Raw genomic sequence first — 23274 nt, 5'->3', positions numbered from 1 at the left:
ATAAGGATAAAGAAGGGTCTTGTTAGAGCACACATTAAATACACTTTAGAAATTAAATTTTGTACCGAAAACACCCTTTAAAAAATTACGTATTACCGAAACACCCTCAGATTCCAATTTCTAAAGTGTATTTATTATACTTTTAACAAGACCCAGACCCTTAAAAGAAACAAATCTGTATCTTATTTAGATAAAAACTACTTAAAGAAAGGTCTTCGTTTTCCCAGTTCTTCTATCTTTCCTAGTTGTGTTTGACTTTGACTCCATCGTCCATCAATCATCCTACGTGGCATCACACTAATCATGATCATCCACGTGTCCTAAGTCAACTTTTCATCGCCCATTAAAATACACACCCGATCCTTCACGAAGATGAAAAACAAAAGAAAACAAAGTGTGGTTCTCGTCTCGTCTCGTCTCGTGATTCCTGAAACCCAACTCTCTCTCTGTCTCTCTCGAGAATTGATTGAAGAAGGATGCCGTTCTGTGACGTCAGCAAAAACCAGAATGGAGGAGGGAACAATGGAATTAAGATTTTCTATAGAACTTATGGCCATGGACCAACCAAAGTTCTTCTCCTCATTGGTATCTCCCTCTCTCTCTCTCTCTCTCTCTCTCTGTTTTTTTTATTTTATTTTTAATTTTCTATTTTTCTGGATTTATTTATATTTATTATATCCATTATTATCTGCAGGTTTGGCAGGAACCCATGATTCCTGGGGTCCCCAAATTAGGGGCCTTACAGGTACGGAGACGCCGAACGATGCTGAGTCGACGATCATCGATCTGAATGACAATGATGATGACAACAATGGTGGAATAGAGGTGTGCGCCTTTGATAACCGTGGGATGGGTGGTAGCTCTGTGCCCACCAAAAAATCAGAATATACGTGAGAATTATTATTATTATTTTTTTCTAATTTATTATTATAATTCTGCTAAATTGATTCTAAATTGAGTATTGGAGAAACCCCATAATAAAAATGTTTAAAATTGTTGAAGTCTAATGTTTGATTTAATTGGTGGCAGAACAACATTGATGGCAAAAGATGCAATAGCTTTAATGGATCATTTGGGTTGGAGAAAAGCTCATGTAGTCGGGCATTCGATGGGTGAGTCCGACCTCGATCATTTATTCTCTTTTTTCTATTTGAAATACTATTATATTATTAGTTAGAACTCATAAACAGAAGAACCCGTCTTTATAAAGCTCAAATAAGATTAAAATTTTTGATTTTTGATTTTTATTAAAGTAGCAAGAAGTGAATTGGGTGTCTATTTATATATTACATAACCAACTTTTGTACCATAAGAAGCTAAAACATTAGCTGCTCTATTGGTTCTAACAATATACTCGAAATTGTTCTTCATCTTACCAAAATATGATCAATTGTGGCATTATTTAGAGATACTTTGATGACTTAAGATATGGGATTATTATTGTTGTTAAAGGTAGCTAAATCCAGTCAAACTCAGCCGAATGATCGGAAATAGTTCTATCCAATCAAGATAAGAGAAGACCCTCCTCGATAATTCCTAGTAATGTCTGGTTTTTCTTATGCAATTCCCAAAAAAAAAAAAAAAATTTTTTTTTTGTAGAAATCGATTGAGTAAGTCACCTTGCAAGTAACCAATTTATCTTGATTCTTCAAACTCCATGCATGGCCTGCCAAGTAACAAAGCTATGAATTAGTTTTCCTGTATTGCAGATAAAAATTTCATTTTCAACGAAGTTCAAAACATTTCATAGCCCTGTCTTGACTTATTCATGTGGTCTCCTTCGGTGAGACACCAATTAAGATTTTAGAAGCAACCAGTTTCACTTGTTGACTGAATTGATGTTTGTCAATAGATTTGACAGATCTGAAGATAGTGAATGTTACCATATTTCTTCAAAAATACTTGCTAAGTTAAAGTTTCAACTTTTTTTGCTTGTTAAATTTGTCTTTGCTGTTTCAATAGGGGCTATGATAGCTTGCAAGTTGGCGTCAATGGTGCCTGATAGGATATTGTCATTGGCTTTACTTAATGTGACTGGTGGGGGTTTTGAATGTTTTCCAAAGGTATGCTTATGATATTTGATATTTTTTTTTTCTTCTTTTGACGAATTCATATGCACCCTATAGGTTCCATTTTTATTTATTTTTACATGGATGCGTCTAGTTGCAGAAATTCTTCTAAATGTGTGAAATACCTACTTGATGAATTTGTTACTCAAAAGATGATTGTATTACAGTGCCTTGATTTTGGATATTCTTTCCTTATTTTGTTTGATTGTATATTTTATAAATTTAGGTTCCATTCTTCTTAATGGAAAACTTTTAGATGAATGTAAATATTAAGTGAGGGAGAGTAGTCATTCAATCCAATCACCGGGAGTTTCTTGAGTGAGCAGATCACATGTTAAACAATATGTTATTGCATCATTTTTAGCAGTAGGGTAAGTATTATGTCTGACCAAAATGGTTATCTTTTGGGGAGATTACTCTGTGGAGAGGACATTGCTGAAAATTTTGAACCAAATAATTTATTATGGCTCCAACCCAAATTGGCATTTGTTAAGGTGAATTCAAAATGAGAAGTTTGAGATTTTTACATAGATATTTGTAGCTGTAACTTGGCAAGGAGAGTGGCAGTCTCAGTAATTAATTGCTGCAGTTACCCCCATTCGCCGCCTTAATGGATGAAATTACAGTTATGCAGCTTGAGGAGATTGAAGCTGAAGTGGATGACATGACAGTTATCCTCATTCGTCGCCTCATTCTACCACATTCTTGCTTGCTTTTTTTCACTTAAGGAAATTGAAGTTGATTTTAACTTTTTTCTGTATAAACACGTCAATTCAACATTGTTATGTCTAGTGAGGAAGACGGGAAGAATGGAAACTGGGGTTGCATGATACATGGCTATCTAACTTCCCAAACCTCTGAAGCTACTCCCTTTTCTAGTCATTTTGACTCTGCAGAAGGAGGAAACAGCGTAATACGTGGGATACTCAATACCTTTAGGCACTGAGGAAAACGTATAGTTACAATTCACGATAGTAAATGGAAAGAGCCACCAATGCAACAAATGAATTTGAATTCTGATCTGTTACTTTTGAGATTTATGTATTTATTTTTCACAATTAGATTGGAACATACCAAAAGCTTGAAAAATTGAAGCCTGCATGTTTCTTCATGTTTTGTAAGTATGTCTTTCCTTGTACTTTAGTTAAGCTTCCCTCGTGGACGTGGACGTGGACTTAACTAATGACCTAACATCCAGAACATGGAAAACTAGTAGAAATATTTCTTCTCATAGACTCTGGCCTCTTCCATATAGACTCTAATGGAGAAACATAAACTAAAGCCAACTTCTAACCTAAATTGAAATGTCAAAATGAATGTTCCGTCTCAGACTCCCAGTTTTAGCAAATTTTTTAATTTTTTATTTTAAATCTTGATCTGTAATGAGTGAAGAGGAGTGATATGCTGGAAATCCCCAAAAATTGGAAGGAACTAATGGGAGACCAAATAAGTTAAAAAACAATCAACATTAGTTGTTATCTAAGACCATTAATAGTAGCTTTAATCAAAATCACGTACTTGTTATGACATCTGTCTTCACATATTTGATTATTCCTTTTTAATCCACTAGCTATAAGGAAAAGATATCATCCTCCAAACAATCACCATCTCATTGTCAAAGCCATCAAAATCCCAGTAATGCATTAGTTCTAATAGGCTATTAGGAAAAGCCCATTGATCTGGGATCATATCCAAAATATAGTGGGAAAATCAGAATCATGGTTCAAAAATCTCATTGTCTCAAAATTTCTTTTTTGAGACATCTAAATTGCGATTGTGACAGAAACGAGGTGTTGAATGTGTGTCTCATAATGTCCTGATTTAGGCATCTCGTTTTAGACCATGATCACAATGAATCAAGAGGTGATTTTACTAACTCTCTGGAGGCTTTACTAAGGATATTCAATTTATACTTCTTCTCCAGATTGATCGGAAAATGATAGCCCTTGCAATCCGTTTCATAAAAGCAAAGACTCCTGAGCAAAGGGCAGCGGTTGACTTAGACACCCACTACACAAAGGTCTGCTGGTGTAGTATTTTTCTATTCTCTCTACTATCATTGCTTATCTATAAATTAAGTTTCTTTCTGAGACATAAATTAAACACAAAGTTTTGACAGTATGTTTGTTGTGCAGGAATATCTTGACGAATACGTTGGAGATAGTACGAGAAGAACAATTTTATATCAAGTAAGGGACAATTTTAAGAGATTCAAGATGGAAAGATTGCCTTCTTTTTTGGGCCCCTTTTACTGTTCATAATGGCTATTATTTAAACAACTGTCATTAAACATTATGTGAAATATTTACCAGTTTCATTTTTTTTTTTCAAAAATAAAAAATATTTGTCAAACTTAATAATGGAAATTACTCACCATTATTTTAAGTTCATAATTCAATTTTCTTTTTGAAACATGTTTTTTTCGAACATATTTTGATATTTTCAGTGGTGAGGACCAGTATTAAACCATCTTGTTCTGTTAGCTCCCTGCTCATTACACAATCCAATAACATTACTTACAACCTTAGTCAATTTCAATTTAATAGTTCTTGCCAAAGTATTAAATTTCAATTTCGTTGTTTATTTTGGTCAGCTTGGCAATTGAAATATTTCAAACAATGGAAATGATAGAAATATTGAGGAATTTCTTATTGAAACTGTAGCAAATGATAAAACCAACACTAAAATATATTCACAAGTCATTAAAATACAATAAACAATCATATAATATAAAGTATGAAAATTAAAATCAATGCTTATATGAACGTACTAACATGTTTAGAATACATCATAATAAGATGACATAGATACCTGACTAATTCTAATGGATTTGTACTAATAATTAAATATATTGTTATATTAAATAAGTTCATAGCAACCATCTTTGCTAACTTGATATGAAACTGATCTTTTGCAGGAATATGTGAAAGGTATATCATCAACTGGAATGCAATCTAACCACGGTTTTGAAGGTCAAATTAATGCATGCTGGAAACACAAGATGACCTCAAAAGAACTTGAAGTGATCCGGTCTGCTGGATTTCTTATTTCTGTCATACATGGCAGGTTAGAACTCAATCTTCATTGGACACATCTCCTTTTCAGACCATCCTTCATAATCACACCCACTCTTAATTAATCAACGATTTTGCGCATTTATAGGTATGATATCATCGCTCAAATATATCATGCAAGGAAACTTGCGGAGAAACTGCAACCTTCTGCTAGAATGGTAGATCTCCATGGAGGGCATTTAGTGAGCCATGAAAGACCTGAAGAGGTATTTATTTTGTTCTCCAAGGATTCTTTCTTGGGGTATAAATAGCTTTAATTTTTATTACATGTGGGCACTTCCCGAGCATTCTGCCTCAGTGCAACTAGGAGTCAAGTAACTTTATAGTTATCCTATGTGGATTAGATTTACTTACAGCCGATAACTTAATTCTGTTGTGAAACTTTAAGGTCAATCAAGCTCTTAGAGATCTGATCAAGGCATCAGAACTGAAGTTGAATCCTCACGATTGGTCGAATTTACCCAAGAAAGGCACTGGTATGTAGAAGATATCAAAGAAACTTCTTATTTTCTTTTTTCTGTCTCGGTGTGTGCACACATGTGTGTTTGGTGTGAGACTCGGGATTGATCCTGTAGACCTTTTTGTTGGGTCATCTCCAAATACCTACTGACCTAGGTTAACATGTATTTCTCGATCTCTTGCAGGATGGCAATTGAAGGGAATTCAGAGGTCATTAAGCCCAAGGAATGCTGAGGGACGAAACGGTTTATCTTTCATGTTTGACATATTAGAAAAACTACATTTTGGCCTTTTATACCTCTTTGGTCTCTTTGTAATGGCATTTGAGCACGCACGGAAAGTTTTCAGAACTTCAAAGCCAGCTAGAGTCGGAGCCTCCATCTCATAATGTATATAACCTTACAATAAATAAAGCATCTTTATCGCATAATACGACCTTTCTCTGTTGTCTGGTTCAAGTTTCTTTGTTTAAATCACCAGCATCTTCGAATCTAATCAGAGTGTTCTGTTTGTAGGCTGGGTTTAATTTGTGGAGCCAACATTGCGACTCCCTGTAACAAGTACTCGATCTAAAATATAAATAAGCAAAGAGACACAATAGACTAGTCTCGCCAACTCTTTTCGAAACAAGACAAGTGTCATATATTGACTTGGTAGAGACTGTTGGATAGGTTCACAAGTGAGAATGACAGGACGCAGTCAAGATAAGATTGGTTTGCTTGGAAGAGATACAAGAGAAGCACCAGAACCTAAAACTTATGCATCAGAGATTCAGAGTAAATGTTTTGTATCGAACATACGTTGGGAATTAAGATTATGAAAGTTCTTTGCTTTTCCCCCGTGGAAATTTTGTTCTTCCTGAGATATTGTGACAGTGTCGATCATCTTGATGGCAAAAAATTTAGTAAATAACGAAAGTAATTAAATTTTTTTTAAAACAACTGAACTGGTTCAATTTAAGCAAATCAACGGTCAATTGTCGGGTATGTGTTTGAGTTTGGTTTCTGTGAGGTTAATAAAGCTTCCACTAAAATCCACAATTTGCAAAAGTTTGCCAATGGAATCAAGAAATAGGATTATAAGCTTGTATACATACAATTCAACCTACCATAATATCTGCCATATCAGTACAACAAATCAACTCATTTCACTCATTCCAAATGTCAACTTCGGTAGACTCAAAGTCTCAATGTGACCACTCTAATAACAAATTCGGTTGCATTGTTGTCTCACAATCTCTTTTATCATTAAAATTTGGTAAGAGAAAGATTGAAAATTGTGTTCGACTATAGGTTTTTTATTATTATTATTATTATTATTATTATTATTATTATTATGGTGTTGATGGGGGTGGATGAGGTCTTTGTTCAAGTGGCGTCCATATTTGCTAAGGGTGTCAAGCCTTCCTCCTAAATCAAGTCAGTGACCATTTCGTCAAAATGGCTTGTGAAGGGAGATGTAAGACATGAGAGCTCTAAGAGAGAGAGAGAGGACCGGACCGTATCTGAGCTTTGCCGAGTCCATAGACCATGGTTTTGTCCAAAGACTAATCTCATGGCACATGCAACACTCACACATCAAACACACTAGGTAAGTGAGGGTGAGCCCTTACGGGTGGCTCCCGAGGAATTAATGCTCATATTGGGTATCAAACTCATGACTTACAGCTATTAATCGCTTATTGATCCAAAATTGCCATTGAACAAATAATAAATCATATCTTACCATCCATTAAACAATTCTCATATCAATAATACCAAGAAAATAGCACTACAATACATAAAGAGAGAGAGAGAGAGAGACTTGCCTGGCATTTTTGTCGTTGCTTTTGTGAGGAACGGGGAGAGAGAGAGAGAGAGAGAGGCAAGAAGGAAGCTTTTAATTAGGGGAGAGAGAGAGAGAAGATTCTTCATTGGCATCTTCATATTCCATAACCATAATATACCACTGGAATATACTCGTGCTGACATCACAATTCACAGTACCAAACTACCAATCTACAAGGTTATTTAGTCTTTCACCCCTATGGTTTCACATAATTCTATGTTTACCACCTAACGTTTTCAGCACTTACCTCTCTTTTAGTTATTGAAGAGACTCATTTACCCCTTTCAATCTACTTGCCCTCCCTCAGCCAATCACTTTAAAAAAATGACTTTATTTGTAGTAAAGATCATTTTTTTTTTTTTAACATTAATGCTAGAATTACATTGGATTTACTGTAATTTTTATATTTCTAACGTGGAGGTGCGTACATAACTGTAGATGGGTTTACTTGCATCACATCAATGATTATGTCTGCACATCAAAAATTTAAAAATCACAATAAATTTAATGTCATTTCAGCACGATTTTTTTTAATAATGTTGAAGTGACCTCAAGATTGTATCTCATATCGCACATCTTGATGTGAAAGTATGTAAAAATCATAAATGTTTTTCATCGAGATAACAATCAAAAAGCATATTTGGTTCTTATACACTTTCCCGTTAAGATGTGTGATATGAGATTTGCTCTTACAACCACTCCCAGCCTGACTATTTTTTATTAGAATATTGATAATCTAACTTAGTCACATGACAACTCAATCGATTTACCTGATGTGACAAAACTTAAAAAATGTAGATATGCTCTCCTTGGGATATAAAACTACGGTTTCTCATAAAAAGATGCAGTTTGTACCCCAAGAAGACCACATCTACGATTTTCAAGTCTATTAAATCAATTGAGTTTGCTATGTGCCTAAGTCAGATTATCAAAACTCCTTTTATTAAAATAACATTTGAACTTTGACAGTTGACACCAAATATGAAACGGGAGGTAATGTAATTGTCAAAATGTTAAGGTCAACATGGAATTATGCCAAACCACAGGGTATCAAAGTGTAATTTACCCAAAACATACTAGTTTGCTACATGGGCTTTCCGGCGCAAGTTAGACTAATCCTTCCCAAAACCCTTCTAGTTGGAATTTGGAAAGGAGCCTCCTTTACTGTTTTTTGAGTTTCTGTATTGGTCCTCAGCCTCTCTGTATTGGTTTTCTGTTCTGGGAAATGGATACGTTGGTCTCTGAGGCCGCCGATGGCAAAGCTCTTCCTTCTCAATGGGAGTTCAGCTGGTCAGTCTCTCTCTCTCTCTCTCTCAATGTTTTTCTTCTGCTTTGTTTATGGATGGGATGAGAAATATCTAATCTTTTAACCCATTATGAGCGTGGGGTTTTACTTGTGTTTGCTTTTGAATCAATTTTTGGGTTGTGGGTTTGTGAGATTTGGCAAGTTTTCTTCATTCAGTTTCTTACCTTCTTGCATTTTTCCAAACTTTTGACTGGTAATCCGACATAGACTTCCTCTTTTATTCTTTTTTTTATTATTAGGATTTTGTTGACTGATATGGGATTTCTTTGTTTTGGGGGTTTTACTTGTGTTTGCTTTTGAATCAATTTTGGGTTGTCAAGTTTTCTTCATTCAGGTTCTTACTTTCTTTGCATTTTTTTCCCTTTTTTTCCAAGCTTTTGATTGGTAACCTGAAATAGACTTCATCTTTTAGTCTTTTTTATTTTATTTTATTTAGGATTTTGTTTGGTTAACTAATATGGGTTTTATTTTTATTTTTTTGGGGGTTTTGGTTCATGGTAGTTGTTCTTCTTAACCTTGTACAATTGTTTACACTATTTGATTGAAATATGTTTTGTTGAATTTTCTGGATTTCTTTTTGTACTTGATATAAAATTTTAGAGCTGTGATATTATCTGCACCATAAAAAGATGAATAAACCCCATAAGTGATTTTGTTATAAAATCACATCCAGACACAAAATCCCATTCATTTATGGTGTGACTTATTTGGTGCAGTAATGAGTCCGGATCATATGTGGAGGATTGAAACCCTCCTCCCACACCTCAACACATGCCACAAAAGCCACAATTCAAGGAAATTTTGAAAAAAGAGAGATTTTAGGCATTAATTCCTTGGCTTGTGACTTACGTGGCATGTGTTGAGGTGTGGGCAGAGGGTTTCAATCCTCCACCCTGGGTGCATACAATCTGGACTCGTGTAGTAATATCATGACTCAAATTTTATTAGGGAGGTCGAGAGACTTACCCTAAAGCAAAGCAAGAAACAACAATAAAGCCTAATTCCAATGATTTGGGGTCGGCTAAATGAATCTTGTTCCTCTATTCCACTCCGTCCATAGCCACGTCTTTTGTTATTGAAAGTGGGTTCATATCTTCTTTACTATCTTGAACCACATTCTTTTAGGTCTTCCTCTCACTCTTTTTGGACCTTTAACTTTAATATTTCTTCTAAATAGGGCTGTAATCGATCTTTCTTGAACATGCCCAAACCTATTTTCTTGGATGTGGTCGTTTCTACCTTTACCTTTCTCAGTCTTTTCACTTGTCCATCTCAACATCCTCATTTCTGCTACGCTCAATTTATTAACATCATGATTCTTATCGGGAAAACATGCAGCTCTACAAGCATATGCAGGCGAAAACCACCTTATGAAGTCTCTTTACAAATGATATCCCACCTGAATACGAAATCCTCAAAGAAATGTCTCTTAAACTCCTTATAGGCTTTTACACCAGAAGAATTACAAACTCAAAACACTAATAATCAGATCCTGATTTGAGTGTTACTTACCTTCAAACACATGGCTATTCATCTCCCTCCAGATGGCCCAACAAATAGAGAAATAATCAAACTCTGTGGAATCATTTCACTTGATATGAAAGGCAGATTATGCCATGATTGAAACAATTCTAATATAGAATAGGGAAAACACTAGATGATTTTGAAAAGAGACGAAAAATGACACCAAATCATGTAAACACAAGTTACAATTCGCTTTACACAAAAAAAAAAAAAAAAATCACAGATAATATCACAAAAATGATGTGGTCCAAAGTCAAGAGTTGAAAAGAAAATGAAAAAAAACTACCACTGAGAGAATTTGTGAACAACAGTTGTCTGGCTGTATACAAACATCTTTTGGCCATCCACGATAATCAGGTTGTTTCTCTCCTTAGAAGATGTTCGGAATCATAGAGAAATGTGTGTGCAAGTAATGTCACAATAACTTTCAAGTTTTTCACCTCACATCCATTTATTTGGAAGCCATAGTGTTCGCTAATGTCTAACTGGAATTCTGTCTGCAGTGATTTGGAAGTAAATTACGGTTCTCAGGTGAACGCATCCATGATCCATTCAGCATTAGCTGTTGATAAAGAGGTGATACATTGTTTCACCCAAAGCTCTCTAGTGGCTGTCATGATCCTGCATATGCAACTTTCTATGAGTTTCACTTAAGAATAGAACTTACAATTCTTAATTTAGTTCCTGTTTGATTTTCATCTCCAATTGCAGTTGCAACCCGACAAGGTGAAAAGGAGGATGTCTGTGTCTGATGGAAAACTTTTAGTGTGAGTTTCTTCTCTACAACATGAACAATCTTATTTCCTTCATCTGAATTACACTCGATACCTTCTATAACATAGATACTGATTTTCACTCGACGCCTTCTATGTTAAATGCACTCGGGAATATCAGTTCTTTGGAGAAAAAGGTTAAAAATTTATTTTTAATGATTGCAAGCCTTTTCCAAATAAAGGGGGTATAGATGGGATTGATAATTGCCATCTTTTGGGAATTCAATTAGAAGTTTCGAAAAGTTGGTATATAAATAAGACTCTTTTAACTTTCAAGACAGTGGGATCATTTCAAGGATAGAATGCTATAGTAGTAGGTGGCTAATCTTGAGAGGAATGATGAAGATTGTGTTATAGGACAGAGTATTGTAGGCCTTACACTAGGATTGCAAACTTGATAGCATTTACAATGACACTCGTGGTATTACAGTGGAGTGGATCCATAAGTTGATGGTTACAACATTCAATGGGGTTGCTTTGGGTATAAAAAGTCTCCTAGTTAGGACCCCTCGATGGTTGGTCCCAGTTTACTGCATGCACGCATGTCAAATGTGGCCATTTATAGATTATTGCGGTGTCCCCAATGTATTAATGTGAAGGGCATTCTTGTTTCAAAGGTTCTTTTATATTTTGTTTTCATTTTTCTTGAAAAGAAATTAAGAAAGCTATCCCAACTATGATCAGTTTCAAGGGACCATCTACCAGCAGTCCAGGACTTGAGTTCAGAATTCTCTTCATAAGAGTGATCATCATCATCATCGAAGCCTTATCCCAAAGATTTGGGGTTGGCTATTTCCCTTTGTTCTAGTATTTTTCGAAAATGTACCTGTGTTTGCTAAGAGCTATGAGGAATTTTCCAAGTGTGTGAGCCTCACTACTGCACACATGGTACATATTCAGGACGTGGGAGCTACCTTTTTTTATAGTCAAAAGTATATAATCTTTTATATAAAGAGGTTTCATAGTGTGAAAATGGCATATTTATCCCAAAAGTAGATAATCTAATCTTTCAACTTTTTATGGGTTAGTGTATAAATCTCTTACTAACTTGTCTTCCTCTTGTTATTTATGTTTTTCTGTTGATACAGGCATTTTGAGGCAGTAGAGGCAAGATTTTTGCGTGCATCCTTCAGTGCATTTGTAGACATTCTGACACTTGCCACGAAAACAATCGAAGAATTTGGACCAGGGCTAGAACAGTGAAATTGGTTCATCTGTTTACATTTAGAACCTCTTGTTAAGAGCTTTAACTTGATTGGAACTCAATGCTCATGGAAGCTTCAGAAAGGCTTTGGTTGTAGTTTGACTTTCCGATTCAGTATCTTATTTGAGGAATGAACTTGTATCAATTCCTGATTGATGTTGCACCAGTTTATAATATATTGATATCTTTTTCAGTCCAAGAATCAGATTTAAAAAAATTATTATTTTTATTTTATAGATCTAATCTAGGCCATGACCTCTAGAGGGTTGAGGCAATTCATATGGGTCCAACAACGCTTTAAATTGTTGGAGCCTAACTATTTTCTTTGAAACTAAACAAAATACATAAAATTCGTGCAAATGGGATTCAAGTGTTGTCAATAATTTTTTGCTAGAGATATCAATCAACACTTTCAGGGTTTGTAAAGGCTATGGCCAATTTGATATATAACTTCAATTCTAAGATACATAAAATTTGGACAAATAAACATTCTTCTATGAGGCACATTATAAAGCTAATCTGCACTTTGAAAAGTACAAACTACAAATTGGGTTTGAACTATAAGGGAACCTTTACTGCCTCTCTATTTGGAGCTTAATTCTCTTAGTATTCATCCAAGAAAGTATACAGTGAATCATCTTTCTTAGATTTGCGCCGGCTCAGTAAGGCCTTGAGAAGACGTTTACTTTTGCTGGTGGGTTGTTCAGTCTCTTTTGAGATGTCCCTCTCAGCATGGAGACGCATTGAAGCTGATTTCCGTGGCTCCGAATGGTACTACAGGCAAACAGAAGAGGCAAATTTCCCAAGTTAAAATCTAGAAAAATATTCTTGGTAAATATGTGTGTTTAAATGTATATTTTATGTCTAATACATAGTGAACATCTGTTCAGAAATCAATGAAAACTAAGAAATAATGAAACTACAGCACAATTTGAAAGGATATATAGGTTCAATAATGTTTTGTTGGCAGATGAATTTTACATACTGTGCTTACCCGCTGTCTTGTATCAGAAGAGTTTGGAGTGGTAGGCCTACTAGAATTCGGAGTGGTTGGTCTACTTGAGAGAGGAGTTGTCGGCCTACTCGAGAGAGATCCAGAACGTATAAGTGGAAACTTGATCCGATGTGGTGAGGGCGCTCGCTTATCTGAGACTGTTTGCTTCTCTGGTTTTCAATGTAAACTTCATCAGTACATCTCCGCACAATATACTTAAACCAAGACAGAAGACCATTCAACACAGTTCAGGAAAGAACAGATCCATAATGCAAATTAGAGGTCATGGGGGGGGGGGGGGGGGGGGGGGGGTCTATCTGTAGAACTCATTCTGTTGGACACACTACCTGTGAAGGAAAAGGTTCCGAATCGCAGGGAAGGCCGTAGAGAAGGTGATGGCGAATACCCTTTTCTGTATGAATAATTCAATAAATTTTATAATGAATTACGTGAAGGACACTTCAAGTGCCACCATAGACTTTACTATCACAATCTACAATATAAAAAAATGTTGACATTTTACCTGAATGAAGATGATGGGGTGTCTCTAATTGTCGACCGGATAGCTGTAACAAAACATAGACATTATAAAATGATCAAAATATACTGATTTCTTGCATACAATATGAATGCAATGGTATTGGAGAGAAAAAAAAGATGTACCATTCTTAAATTGATGCCAGTCGTCTTCGTCATCTAGGCTGCACCATTGAAGTTTTGATACGGTACGGCCAGACTTGTGTATGGTCTCCCCAACTGAATACGAAATTCAAGAAAACAGAAAAACAAATAAATGATTTTATAAAAAAATAGAGTCTGCGACCAATTTTGCAGATTACAAATTCTAGTAAGGGAGAAGAAGAGCAAGGAATGTACTTGCCTGGCAAGATGTACCGCTTATGGAATTTGGGAGTTGTTATCAGTAGGGACTGTTGGGAAAGTCCCTCATGGTCAATAAACTCTTTGCACGCCCGCAGTCTCTAAAATACCCACCCAAAAGAGAATTACCAATTTGTGTAGCACAGAGTAATAAAGCATAGCAAGAGAGCAACTTTTTGCCATTTTTTGAGTAAGGAGGCTGTCTAATGTTGAAGTTTCCTTAAAGTAAATAACCTGTACAAAAATTTGCAAAAAGAGACGAGGGAAAAAGCCTTGTACCCTTTTTCTAGGAAACTCCACAGATTTTTCTGGTTTTCCATGGGAATGTAATAAACTGAAGCTAACATTTATCTCAATTGATCCAGTTGGTAGCCCAAGACAGACCTATGGAAGACCCAATGAATGGTGGTTCATGCGCAACAACAAAGTGTTCCAGAGTAAGGAGAGCTCATCTCACACGGTGATTTTGGAGATTATGGGGTTACTTTTCTTTTGGTCGAAGATGAGTAAAGACTTTGAGGAGGTGGGCTTTCTTATTTCTTTTTATCTTTTTATTTCTTTCTTTTTTTTGGCCTCGTTTGTTTTCTTCTGTCTTGTTGTTTGGGGGCTATCTCAGCCGCCTTTTCTCATTTCTTTTCATTGAAAATTTTTATATTTATCAAAAAAAAAAAAAAATTGACAGTCAGGCAGTGTTTATGAACTAATTTTGGGTTCTGTAAGTTTTCCTATCCGAGTTAGATAGTTAAAGCTTTTCAATTAAATCAGCTTTCCAAAACAATCGCCTTCCTTCATTTTCTAGAGCGATGTCGGAGCTAGACATAAAAAATAGAATCATTGATGGTCTCAATTTCTATTTCTTCATGAAATTTTATATCCACCATTAGAATACTATAGATTCTGCAATCCTGGGTCCTGACATTTGGCCTCAATTCTTCCATTTCTTAAGTTAAGAACACGGTTTAAAGATGGATCAGACGATTTTCAAGCTTCACTCCCAATCCTCAGTTATTTTGAACTTCTCCAAAGTTTCTTTCTCAAAGTTTTCTACTCTTAAGTTGTCACTGGTCAATTCTTTATCATATTTCCTTCTACAATCGGAAGTCAATAGAGAATTATAACTCTATACACATAGATGTTTCACTCTTTAGATCTTAATTCAAATTTCCTTTTAGCAGAAGTAGTCATTCTCTAATGCAATATTCCTAACTCCACAGATATTCCACTAAAAATAGAACAGTAACTGACCATAAAGTACCTGTTCGATGCAAGAGACTCGAAGCTCCGTTCCAGAAACTTCCTCAACTTTCTCGTCCAAGAGACCATTCACCTTATATGTGACGGAGCCCAAATGGTCCACAGTATTAATGAGAGCTTTAATGGCATAATCTTTCAAGGTGTCCACCACCCTAAATTCAAAATGAAAATTCAAATTACAAAACAAAACATATAATAATGTCAAAAGAAAATTCCCCAATCACTCAAACCATAGCCACCCAATCTGATGGAATGGGAATCAGAGAACCCACATTTGTTTTTGGTCATCATTTGTATAAGATAGTTCAAAATACTCCGCCGCGGAGTATAACTGTGTTCTCAGATTCTTCAAATCCTGTCAAACCCAAATCCACAACAGCCAATTCAGCATTTCCGAAAACATCAAATTCCTCGAAACCATCAAATCCTTCTGAGATATTAAAATTACAAGTAAATGAAGTGTTGATGCTGAAATTGTACTAAACATTGCTTTCTATGGAGACCCATTTTAGGGATAAATCTAAAATATCCTTAGTGTTCATTAGATAACAGAAACCCAATTCTCTTTAAATAGAAAAAAGAAATAAAAGGGGTAAGAGTTCACCAATTCACCTTGAGACTGTCCGAGAAGAGCAAGCTCTGCTGCATGGAGAGCTCATCATAATTGGATGGTTCACAAGGGATATCTATTGAAGAAGAAGACGACATGGTCTTCACAAAGGAAAAAAAACAAATTCAATTAGATTTCTGTAACAAAACCCATTTCAAATTCAAAACATCTCTACATGTCACTCTAAGTAAAAATGGCATTAAACTGATAAATCCAGCATTGAAAACAAAGACAAGAGGAAAAGAACAAAGAGCCCATTTGTCTCCATTAATACAACCAAACAAAGAGCAAAAGAACATGGGAAGGAAGGGATGAAGCCAAACCTGGTCTTCCTTCCTTGTTGTTCTTTCTCTGTAACTATAACCCAAAACCCACTTCTCATTCAAGAGTGAATCCTCAAAAGTGGGGCTGCAAAGTTAAAGAAAGACAAGAAAACAAAGGAATGATGAATTGGTTAAAAGGATTTTGACTGAACAAAAGCAGAACATAGAAAATAAGAGAGAAAGTGAAGGAGATGGGTATTTACTTGGACAAATTAAGGGGAAAGATTGTTGATGAAAGGTTGGGTTGGAAGGACAATATCAAATCAATTAAAGAGAGCACGTCGGCAGGTAATCAAAGGATGGAGGAAGCAAGCTCAAGCTCAAGCTGAGAGTAAAAAAGGAGACTTTTTTTTATTAAAAAAGAATCGGTCCCAACCACATCATTGATATTCTCATTGTGGGTACCATCACCATTCACCAGTCACCACTCCCACACAAATATTACCTCTACAAAATATATTTCAAGTTTCTACCTTGTTCCCCCTATTTTCTTGTTTCCTTCTTCTTCCTACAGATTTTGTGTAATGGATTGACCCAATAATCCCTTTGTTTTCTCATTTTTCCAACTGTATCCTTTTCTCATTGTTAGAGAGATACTACTGCACCATTGAAAAAGAGAAAAGAGATAGAGCTGCTATCGGCACCCCAACTTTTATTTATTACATCCCAATTAAAATTAAAGAAATAAAACTAATGATAAAATGATGTGTAAAAATGTAGGCAGTCTGTATGAGTTTGATGTGGAAAGTGCACAGAACCGTAGATCTTTTTCCTTTCGTAGTCACGTACAGACCACATATGTTTTAGTTTTAGCACAACACTTCATCACGACTCATAATGAGTGGTTCAGAATAAGTAAAAGTCGAGATGCTAATAGAAGCTCTCTCATCTTATTTTCTAGATCTTGTTAATTTTTTTATTCAAAAATTTATATTAGTTTAACCACAATTGTAAACAACTACTAAAATTATTTCAACGAGAGTTATTATGTTTTGTAATATGGAGAATACAATTTAAGACAAACTTTTGTAATCTTTAAAGAGTGTTTTAATCTTTAATTGGGTTGTGAAATAATTTAAGAATTTAAGTGTAATAAGTAAAAGTTGGGGTGCTAATAGCAGTTCTCTTAAAAATATTGCTGCCATTGGCACCTCTAACTTTTACTTATTACATCCCATTTAAAAAAATAATCAGTGATTGAGAATAGAAACTCTTTTTCTCTCTCTTGTTTAAAGTTTTATTTGTAGACTTAAAATTTTATATGAGCCTAATCCTAATAGTAAACAACTATTAAAGATGCTTGAACGTGTCATTAATGCTTTGTTATGTTTTAGTAATAACTTGAACCAAACGTTTGTAATGCTTGGATGGTGTGTTTTAATTTTTAATTGAGGTGTGATAAATAATTTAAGAAATTGGGATGTGATAAGTATAAGTTGGGATGCCAATAGTAGCTCTCTTATAAAATGAGGTTACGAGACTTTTATCATTTCTTCGCACTTATGATATAATATTATAATAAAAAAATTTATGGTGTATAATGGTATTATACTGGTGTGATAATATTATTGTCCCACGAATATTATACCACCGTTCCCATACTCCCATCTAGTGTGGTAATTCTGTAATTCGAAAACCTACCAACACATCGTGGATAATTTGCGTGACAAGCTAATCGAATGAATAATTAACACAAAATATCAGATTTACAATATTCATCACTTAGTCAATTTTCTTTTATTGGGATGTTTCAATCATTTTCTTCTCATTTATGTCCCAAACATATTAGCGTTTAGGGTTATTTGTCATCTATCATCGATATAAATGATGATAATAACAACTAACTAGCCGATTAATCCTTCAAAATTTTGTCTGATCTAGGTATTGGTTGATATAATTGTGAATTTGAGGTACAATCGAAGGAGAATACTCTTATTCTAAGTCACATTTTATTTTTTGATATTCACTAGTTGGCATTTTAGATGCTTTGTTATTTGAAATTGGATTAAGTTAGTTATGGTTTTTATTGTCGAGACCATTATCTAATTTCAAAATACACCTTACCTTAACCCACTAATTAATAATAATTTTATCTTCAAAGCATAATAATGTTTTTTTACGGTGGTGTCTGGACTTACGTCCGACTAGGGGGACCAGATGAATCAAGGCCAGAACCAAGGCATATGGGATTCTCCCCTAGGCATGTCCATCGCCCACACATCACATGCATCAAGTAAGTGAGGGACGCCCATTTGGGTGGCCTCGATAGTGATCCCTCTCTAGCTATAAAAGATAAATCTTTTCTAGGTTTGTAAAAAGTAATTTTATTTTTATCTGGGTTTTTTAACTGGTCACCACCACCCCAACGCACATACTCTTGTATCATATCTTGCTCATTTGCATTTTATTTGTCAAATATTTTACCTAAACATTCTGAAATGTACCCATAATTTTCTAACCAGAATTTTCCCACATTTCAAATTGCTATAGTGTCAACTTGTCGATTTTGGCATAGAGGATAAATTAACTTATAGTCAACTAGTCGGTTCCAACAGAAGACCAAGTGGATGAGATCCACCATTAAACAGATAGATGATAAGTTTGTTTTACCTTTCATAATGGTCGTCACATTTGAAAATAGCTCTTGTTATAAACATAAGTAACTTAGTGAAACACTTTCCTTGCTAACATAGTAAGATTTTGAGTCTTATGGATTATCACATATAAATCCAACATTACAACACTCTTAAGTTTCATCGAAAAATTCAAATAAAAAATAATAATAATTCACAAAACAATTTCTATTGAATTAGATCCAAGATTTTGAAAATGGACGGCTAACGAACTTTCACGTAACTCCTAAATTTAAAGATGAAATTTAATAGTAAAAAATAGTTTTTTTAAAAAAATTCCAAAACTCATAGAATTTCATCTTCTACAACCTTGAAATATATGATCACGTTCTTCAATGCCAAGAGGTGAACCCAACGACTAAAATTCAAGATGCTTAAATGAGTCATCCACATTTCAAAAGGAATTAAGGAAAATAGTCATGTATTTTCAAATTAGTTCTGCAACCTTGAAATATATGATCACGTTCTTCAATGTCAGGAGATGAATCCAACGACTAAAATTCAAGATGCTTAAATGAGTCATCTCCCCCCCTCTTTGACATATACCCCCATCACAGAATTGTAGATCATTTGCCTTGAGATATACAAGAAAAAGATTTATAATTCTACGTATCCCAAGGCAAAAGATCTACAATTTTGTGATGGGAGCATAAGGTAACGTATGTCAAAAGGGAAAGGGAGGGAATCAGCCATCTTCAACATCTTGAGTATGATGACATGACAATGACGATGAGGGCATTGAGGTCAATTTTTCATTTGTCAATAATAAAAGAGCAAAGTCAAGGTACATCATCAATTTGATAGATCAGGAAATATCTCAAATATTCACAAAAATTTGAAGCGACCAGTGTCACCTGCCCGCTTCAAAATGGGGCCCGTTACGGTTCATATTTCGCAAACAATATTACTATTTTGGAGACACGTGGATGTAAAGTGCACGCTTAACAGTTAAAAGTTAAAACACACTCATTCCATAACAGCAAATCCCCACTCTGAAAGTAGATAAGCGTGATTCGAAACTTCACCTTTAAATGATTAATCAACGCCGTGAAAGGTGGACGAGCCCACAAAGGCATCCAAGTCCAATAGATGTCCTTTATCACTTGACCATTACTCTTATTTTTTTCGACCGTGGACAAATGGCACGTGGTACATTCTTTGGCTTGTTGACTCTTGAATATTTGACCTATTTCTTGATGGACCCACACACTAAAGTGATTTGATGGGTGATTATAATAATAATTAAAGCCGTGATAATCAAACCACCCCACGTGGCACATTCAATCGACTCTCTTGACGTGACAAGTTAATCTAAGGCTCTTGAACTTGTCACTTCAGGTGAGTCGATTAAGTGAGTCATGTGGATTAGTCATATTATCACGATTCTTATAATTAAGAGAGATTCATTAGGTAGACTTATCTATTGCCATTTTATTACAAAAACTCTTATCATAAATTGTTAAGGATCCATCTCAAAACCAATTGATGTTAAGTAGAATGGCCCAACAGATACATGAAACCATGACAACTTACCCATATATTTGATGTGGGATAATTCTAAGAAGCTAACATAGACTTTTTAGATTTTATGAAAAAAATCATATTTAAAAGAAAAAAAAATTAAAATTAAAAAGAAGAAGATTTTTTTTGAGTTTGACATAGGTATTGAAAATGAATGGTTACTAAACTCTTAAATTTAAAATTAAAATTCAATGATGAAAATTAATTATTAATTATTTTTTTTGAATTTGTTTTTTCAAATTTCTTAGAATGTTGCCCTTTATAACCCTGTTTCACCAAATCATATTTTTGAATTCCACAAATTAACGTGGTTGGAATCCACTCCAAGGCATATTAAGCAATAAATTAATCTCAATAATTTGAATTTTATGACGTGGATCCCCACTCCAAGGTTTGTTGGGTAACAAACGTGATAAAGTGAGGTTAGATGAGTGACAAACTTCATAAAGTAAGGCTCCCCACAACTCTTAAGGGAGTTTTTGTAATTAAAACGCAACAGTTAGGTTTGTCGGGTAAATGTCAACAACCAAAATGTTAGCTTGTTTGGTAAAGTCTATCGGTGATAATATGGTTGATCAAGTTCAATTTCTATCATTGAATTAATTACCTCATTAAAAATCATTTATCAATTAAAAAATAAGAAAAACAATTTCCTTAAGAAAAGTTTCACGACCACCTTGTAGTATCCAAAAACATTACCTCATGCCATATGGTTGTAGAGGACAAAATTGTAAGAGTTTTGAAAAAATAAATAACTTTCGTTGTTAAATGTTAATTTTAAATTTAAATTTGAGAGTTTGGTAACTGGCCATTTTCAACACCTTAGATAAGATGGCTGGATTTTCTTTTAATTATGATTTTTCTAGAAGGATTTCCACTGTGATAATCCATCTGGATCCAACAACGCTTGGTAAGATTTGATTCATTGTTCATATTCTTATAATATTTAGTCGTTGTTCCTTGATTTTTTTCGAATTAATTGGGTCTTTCTTTGTAAGTTCTCCTCGTTGTTAGCAGAATAGGACAGTAAAGTCTTCTCCTCCAGAAAAAGATTCCTTTGGATGATGCTTCCATCGACTATTGTTTGGGGTGTTTGGATGGAGAGAAATAACAAGGTCTTCAATAGTAAGAGCAGAAGTTCTCACAAAGGTTTCTTGGAGATATTGGGCTTGTTGTACCTTTGATCTAAACAAAATTTAGATTTTGCAAGGATCACTTTTGAAGATTTTGTTTTTAGATGGAGCTCTTTTTGTGATCATTGACTTGTTCCTTTCCTTGTTCTGTTCTTTTTTAGAGGCCATCTCGGCCTCCTTGTATTTCTTCTTCCTTTTATTAATATATTACACTTATCAAAAAAAAAAAAAAAAGATTTGAAATCTTACTAAGTTATGTTCCTCTTTGGGATCAATTAAATGAATTATGTTCGTCTATTCCACTTTATTTAGGGCTATCTTTTTTGTTATTAAAAGTAAGATTATATTTGGATTTACCACCGCCATCCATGTTCTCTCTCTCTCTCTCTCTCTCTCTCTCTCTCTCTCTCTCTCCAATTTGAATAAGAAAAAAATGCAGTTCTATGTCCCAAGGAGTGTAGATCTACGGTTTTTGAACATGTCACGTCAGGGATGTTGATTGAGTATGCCATATGGATAAGTCAGATTATCACGACTCTTTTGAATATTTCTTTTAATTTGGGTCGTAATCAAACTCCGGGGATTTCTTATTAAAAATTAGTCGGTCCAAGGTATTTTCTAGACCATCAATATTGTTGGAAATATTGTTGGATATTTCTTCATTCCAGGTGTAGGTGTCAGTACTAAATATACAATGCACAGAAGTGGTCGTTGAACTCCACATCTCTTTCCATAGTTGTTGGTTTGGTTTGGCTCCTTCTCTAATCTCATCCAGTTACACCGCATCATTCCTAAATAACATACATCAAAGTTCATGTTCTTGAATATAAGCAATTATTCTATCTATGATTAGGGCCAAGATATCCCAAGTTCGTTCCTTGATGTAAGCTAATTGTAATTATAACTCAATCATTTCCTCTCTATTTACACTCATACTCATGGTTTTAAAACTTGTTTTGACGTCTCGTCCATGAACGAGACCAAGTCATCTTGGACGAGTTTTCCAATACATTTGAGCTGTCTCGTTCGACAATGAGAAAAATGAACTATAGTTTTAGATCTTGTTCAATACATTTGACTTGTATTTCCATCTCGTTGGTGGACAATACCGAGACTTATCGGACGAGTTGTCTAGGCCCTCGGTCTCAGACAAGATTTAAAACCATGCTCATGCTAGTCATAATCCTTGCGTACTTATCCTTATTGTGTCAATGAATACACACTTACATTTTGGTTTTCCTAGCGAGGATCACTCTTTAAAATAATTTTTTTTTTAAACTTTGGTTCTTTATGATGAATATAGAACAAAATCACTGGAAAAAAGGGGGAGAGGCCACCAAAACCTCTCATACAAGTAAGATCAAAACCAGAAAACAATTCAAATAAAACACCAACAAACCATCAAAATCTCCAAAGAAGACTCCTAAATTCTGTTTCGTGGCCTTGGTTGAAATTCAAATCCCAGACCAAACTCAAGACAAGAATTCAAATTTACATAACCTATCAGCCAGGTTGGGACCTAGAAGAAGTGCTAGTGATGGTAGGTGCTCTAAACTTCCAGGGTTATGGCAAGAGTGGGAATTTACAAGTCCTAAGGACAAGAGTGAGACCCAACAAATAATTGTGCAAGAAACTTATGTAGTTGGCTTCCTATCATCCAATCAGGTCAACCTTTTCATAGATCTAGAAGA

At 34.8% G+C, this 23274-nt stretch overlaps 3 protein-coding genes across 4 annotated transcripts; 2 read left to right on the top strand and 1 right to left on the bottom strand.

Moving 5' to 3' along the window:
* Positions 1-366: 366 nt before the first annotated feature.
* On the top strand, positions 367-6457 carry LOC147389948 (alpha/beta-Hydrolases superfamily protein). Its single transcript, XM_086417740.1, has 11 exons — positions 367-585; positions 695-890; positions 1030-1112; positions 1963-2063; positions 3994-4089; positions 4205-4258; positions 4987-5135; positions 5232-5349; positions 5532-5619; positions 5788-5991; positions 6118-6457. The coding sequence occupies exons 1-10, from the start codon at positions 477-479 to the stop codon at positions 5988-5990; spliced, it is 1197 nt and encodes a 398-aa protein (XP_086273866.1). The 5' UTR covers positions 367-476; the 3' UTR covers position 5991; positions 6118-6457.
* Positions 6458-8530: 2073 nt separating this feature from the next.
* Positions 8531-12438, top strand: LOC147389947 (transcription factor). Its single transcript, XM_086417743.1, has 4 exons — positions 8531-8719; positions 10763-10835; positions 10971-11026; positions 12121-12438. The coding sequence occupies exons 1-4, from the start codon at positions 8655-8657 to the stop codon at positions 12233-12235; spliced, it is 309 nt and encodes a 102-aa protein (XP_086273869.1). The 5' UTR covers positions 8531-8654; the 3' UTR covers positions 12236-12438.
* Positions 12439-12654: 216 nt separating this feature from the next.
* LOC147389946 (protein ABIL2-like) lies at positions 12655-16871 on the bottom strand. 2 transcript variants are annotated; one of them, XM_086417741.1, is made up of 11 exons: positions 16500-16871; positions 16297-16381; positions 15976-16074; positions 15636-15718; positions 15365-15515; positions 14111-14210; positions 13894-13986; positions 13754-13796; positions 13578-13642; positions 13231-13400; positions 12655-13010 (listed from the first exon to the last, which is right to left on the bottom strand). In XM_086417741.1, the coding sequence occupies exons 3-11, from the start codon at positions 16069-16071 to the stop codon at positions 12840-12842; spliced, it is 972 nt and encodes a 323-aa protein (XP_086273867.1). In that variant the 5' UTR covers positions 16072-16074; positions 16297-16381; positions 16500-16871; the 3' UTR covers positions 12655-12839. The 2 variants fall into 2 exon arrangements, with proteins under 2 accessions (XP_086273867.1, XP_086273868.1); XM_086417742.1 differs by lacking the exons at positions 16297-16381; positions 16500-16871 and having other exon boundaries at positions 15968-16038.
* Positions 16872-23274: the final 6403 nt, after the last annotated feature.

This window comes from Akebia trifoliata, chromosome 12 (genome assembly GCF_017979445.1).
Source record: "Akebia trifoliata isolate Shusen 1 chromosome 12, ASM1797944v1, whole genome shotgun sequence".
Lineage (NCBI taxonomy): Eukaryota > Viridiplantae > Streptophyta > Magnoliopsida > Ranunculales > Lardizabalaceae > Akebia > Akebia trifoliata.
This window is presented reverse-complemented; position numbering and strand designations above follow the sequence as displayed.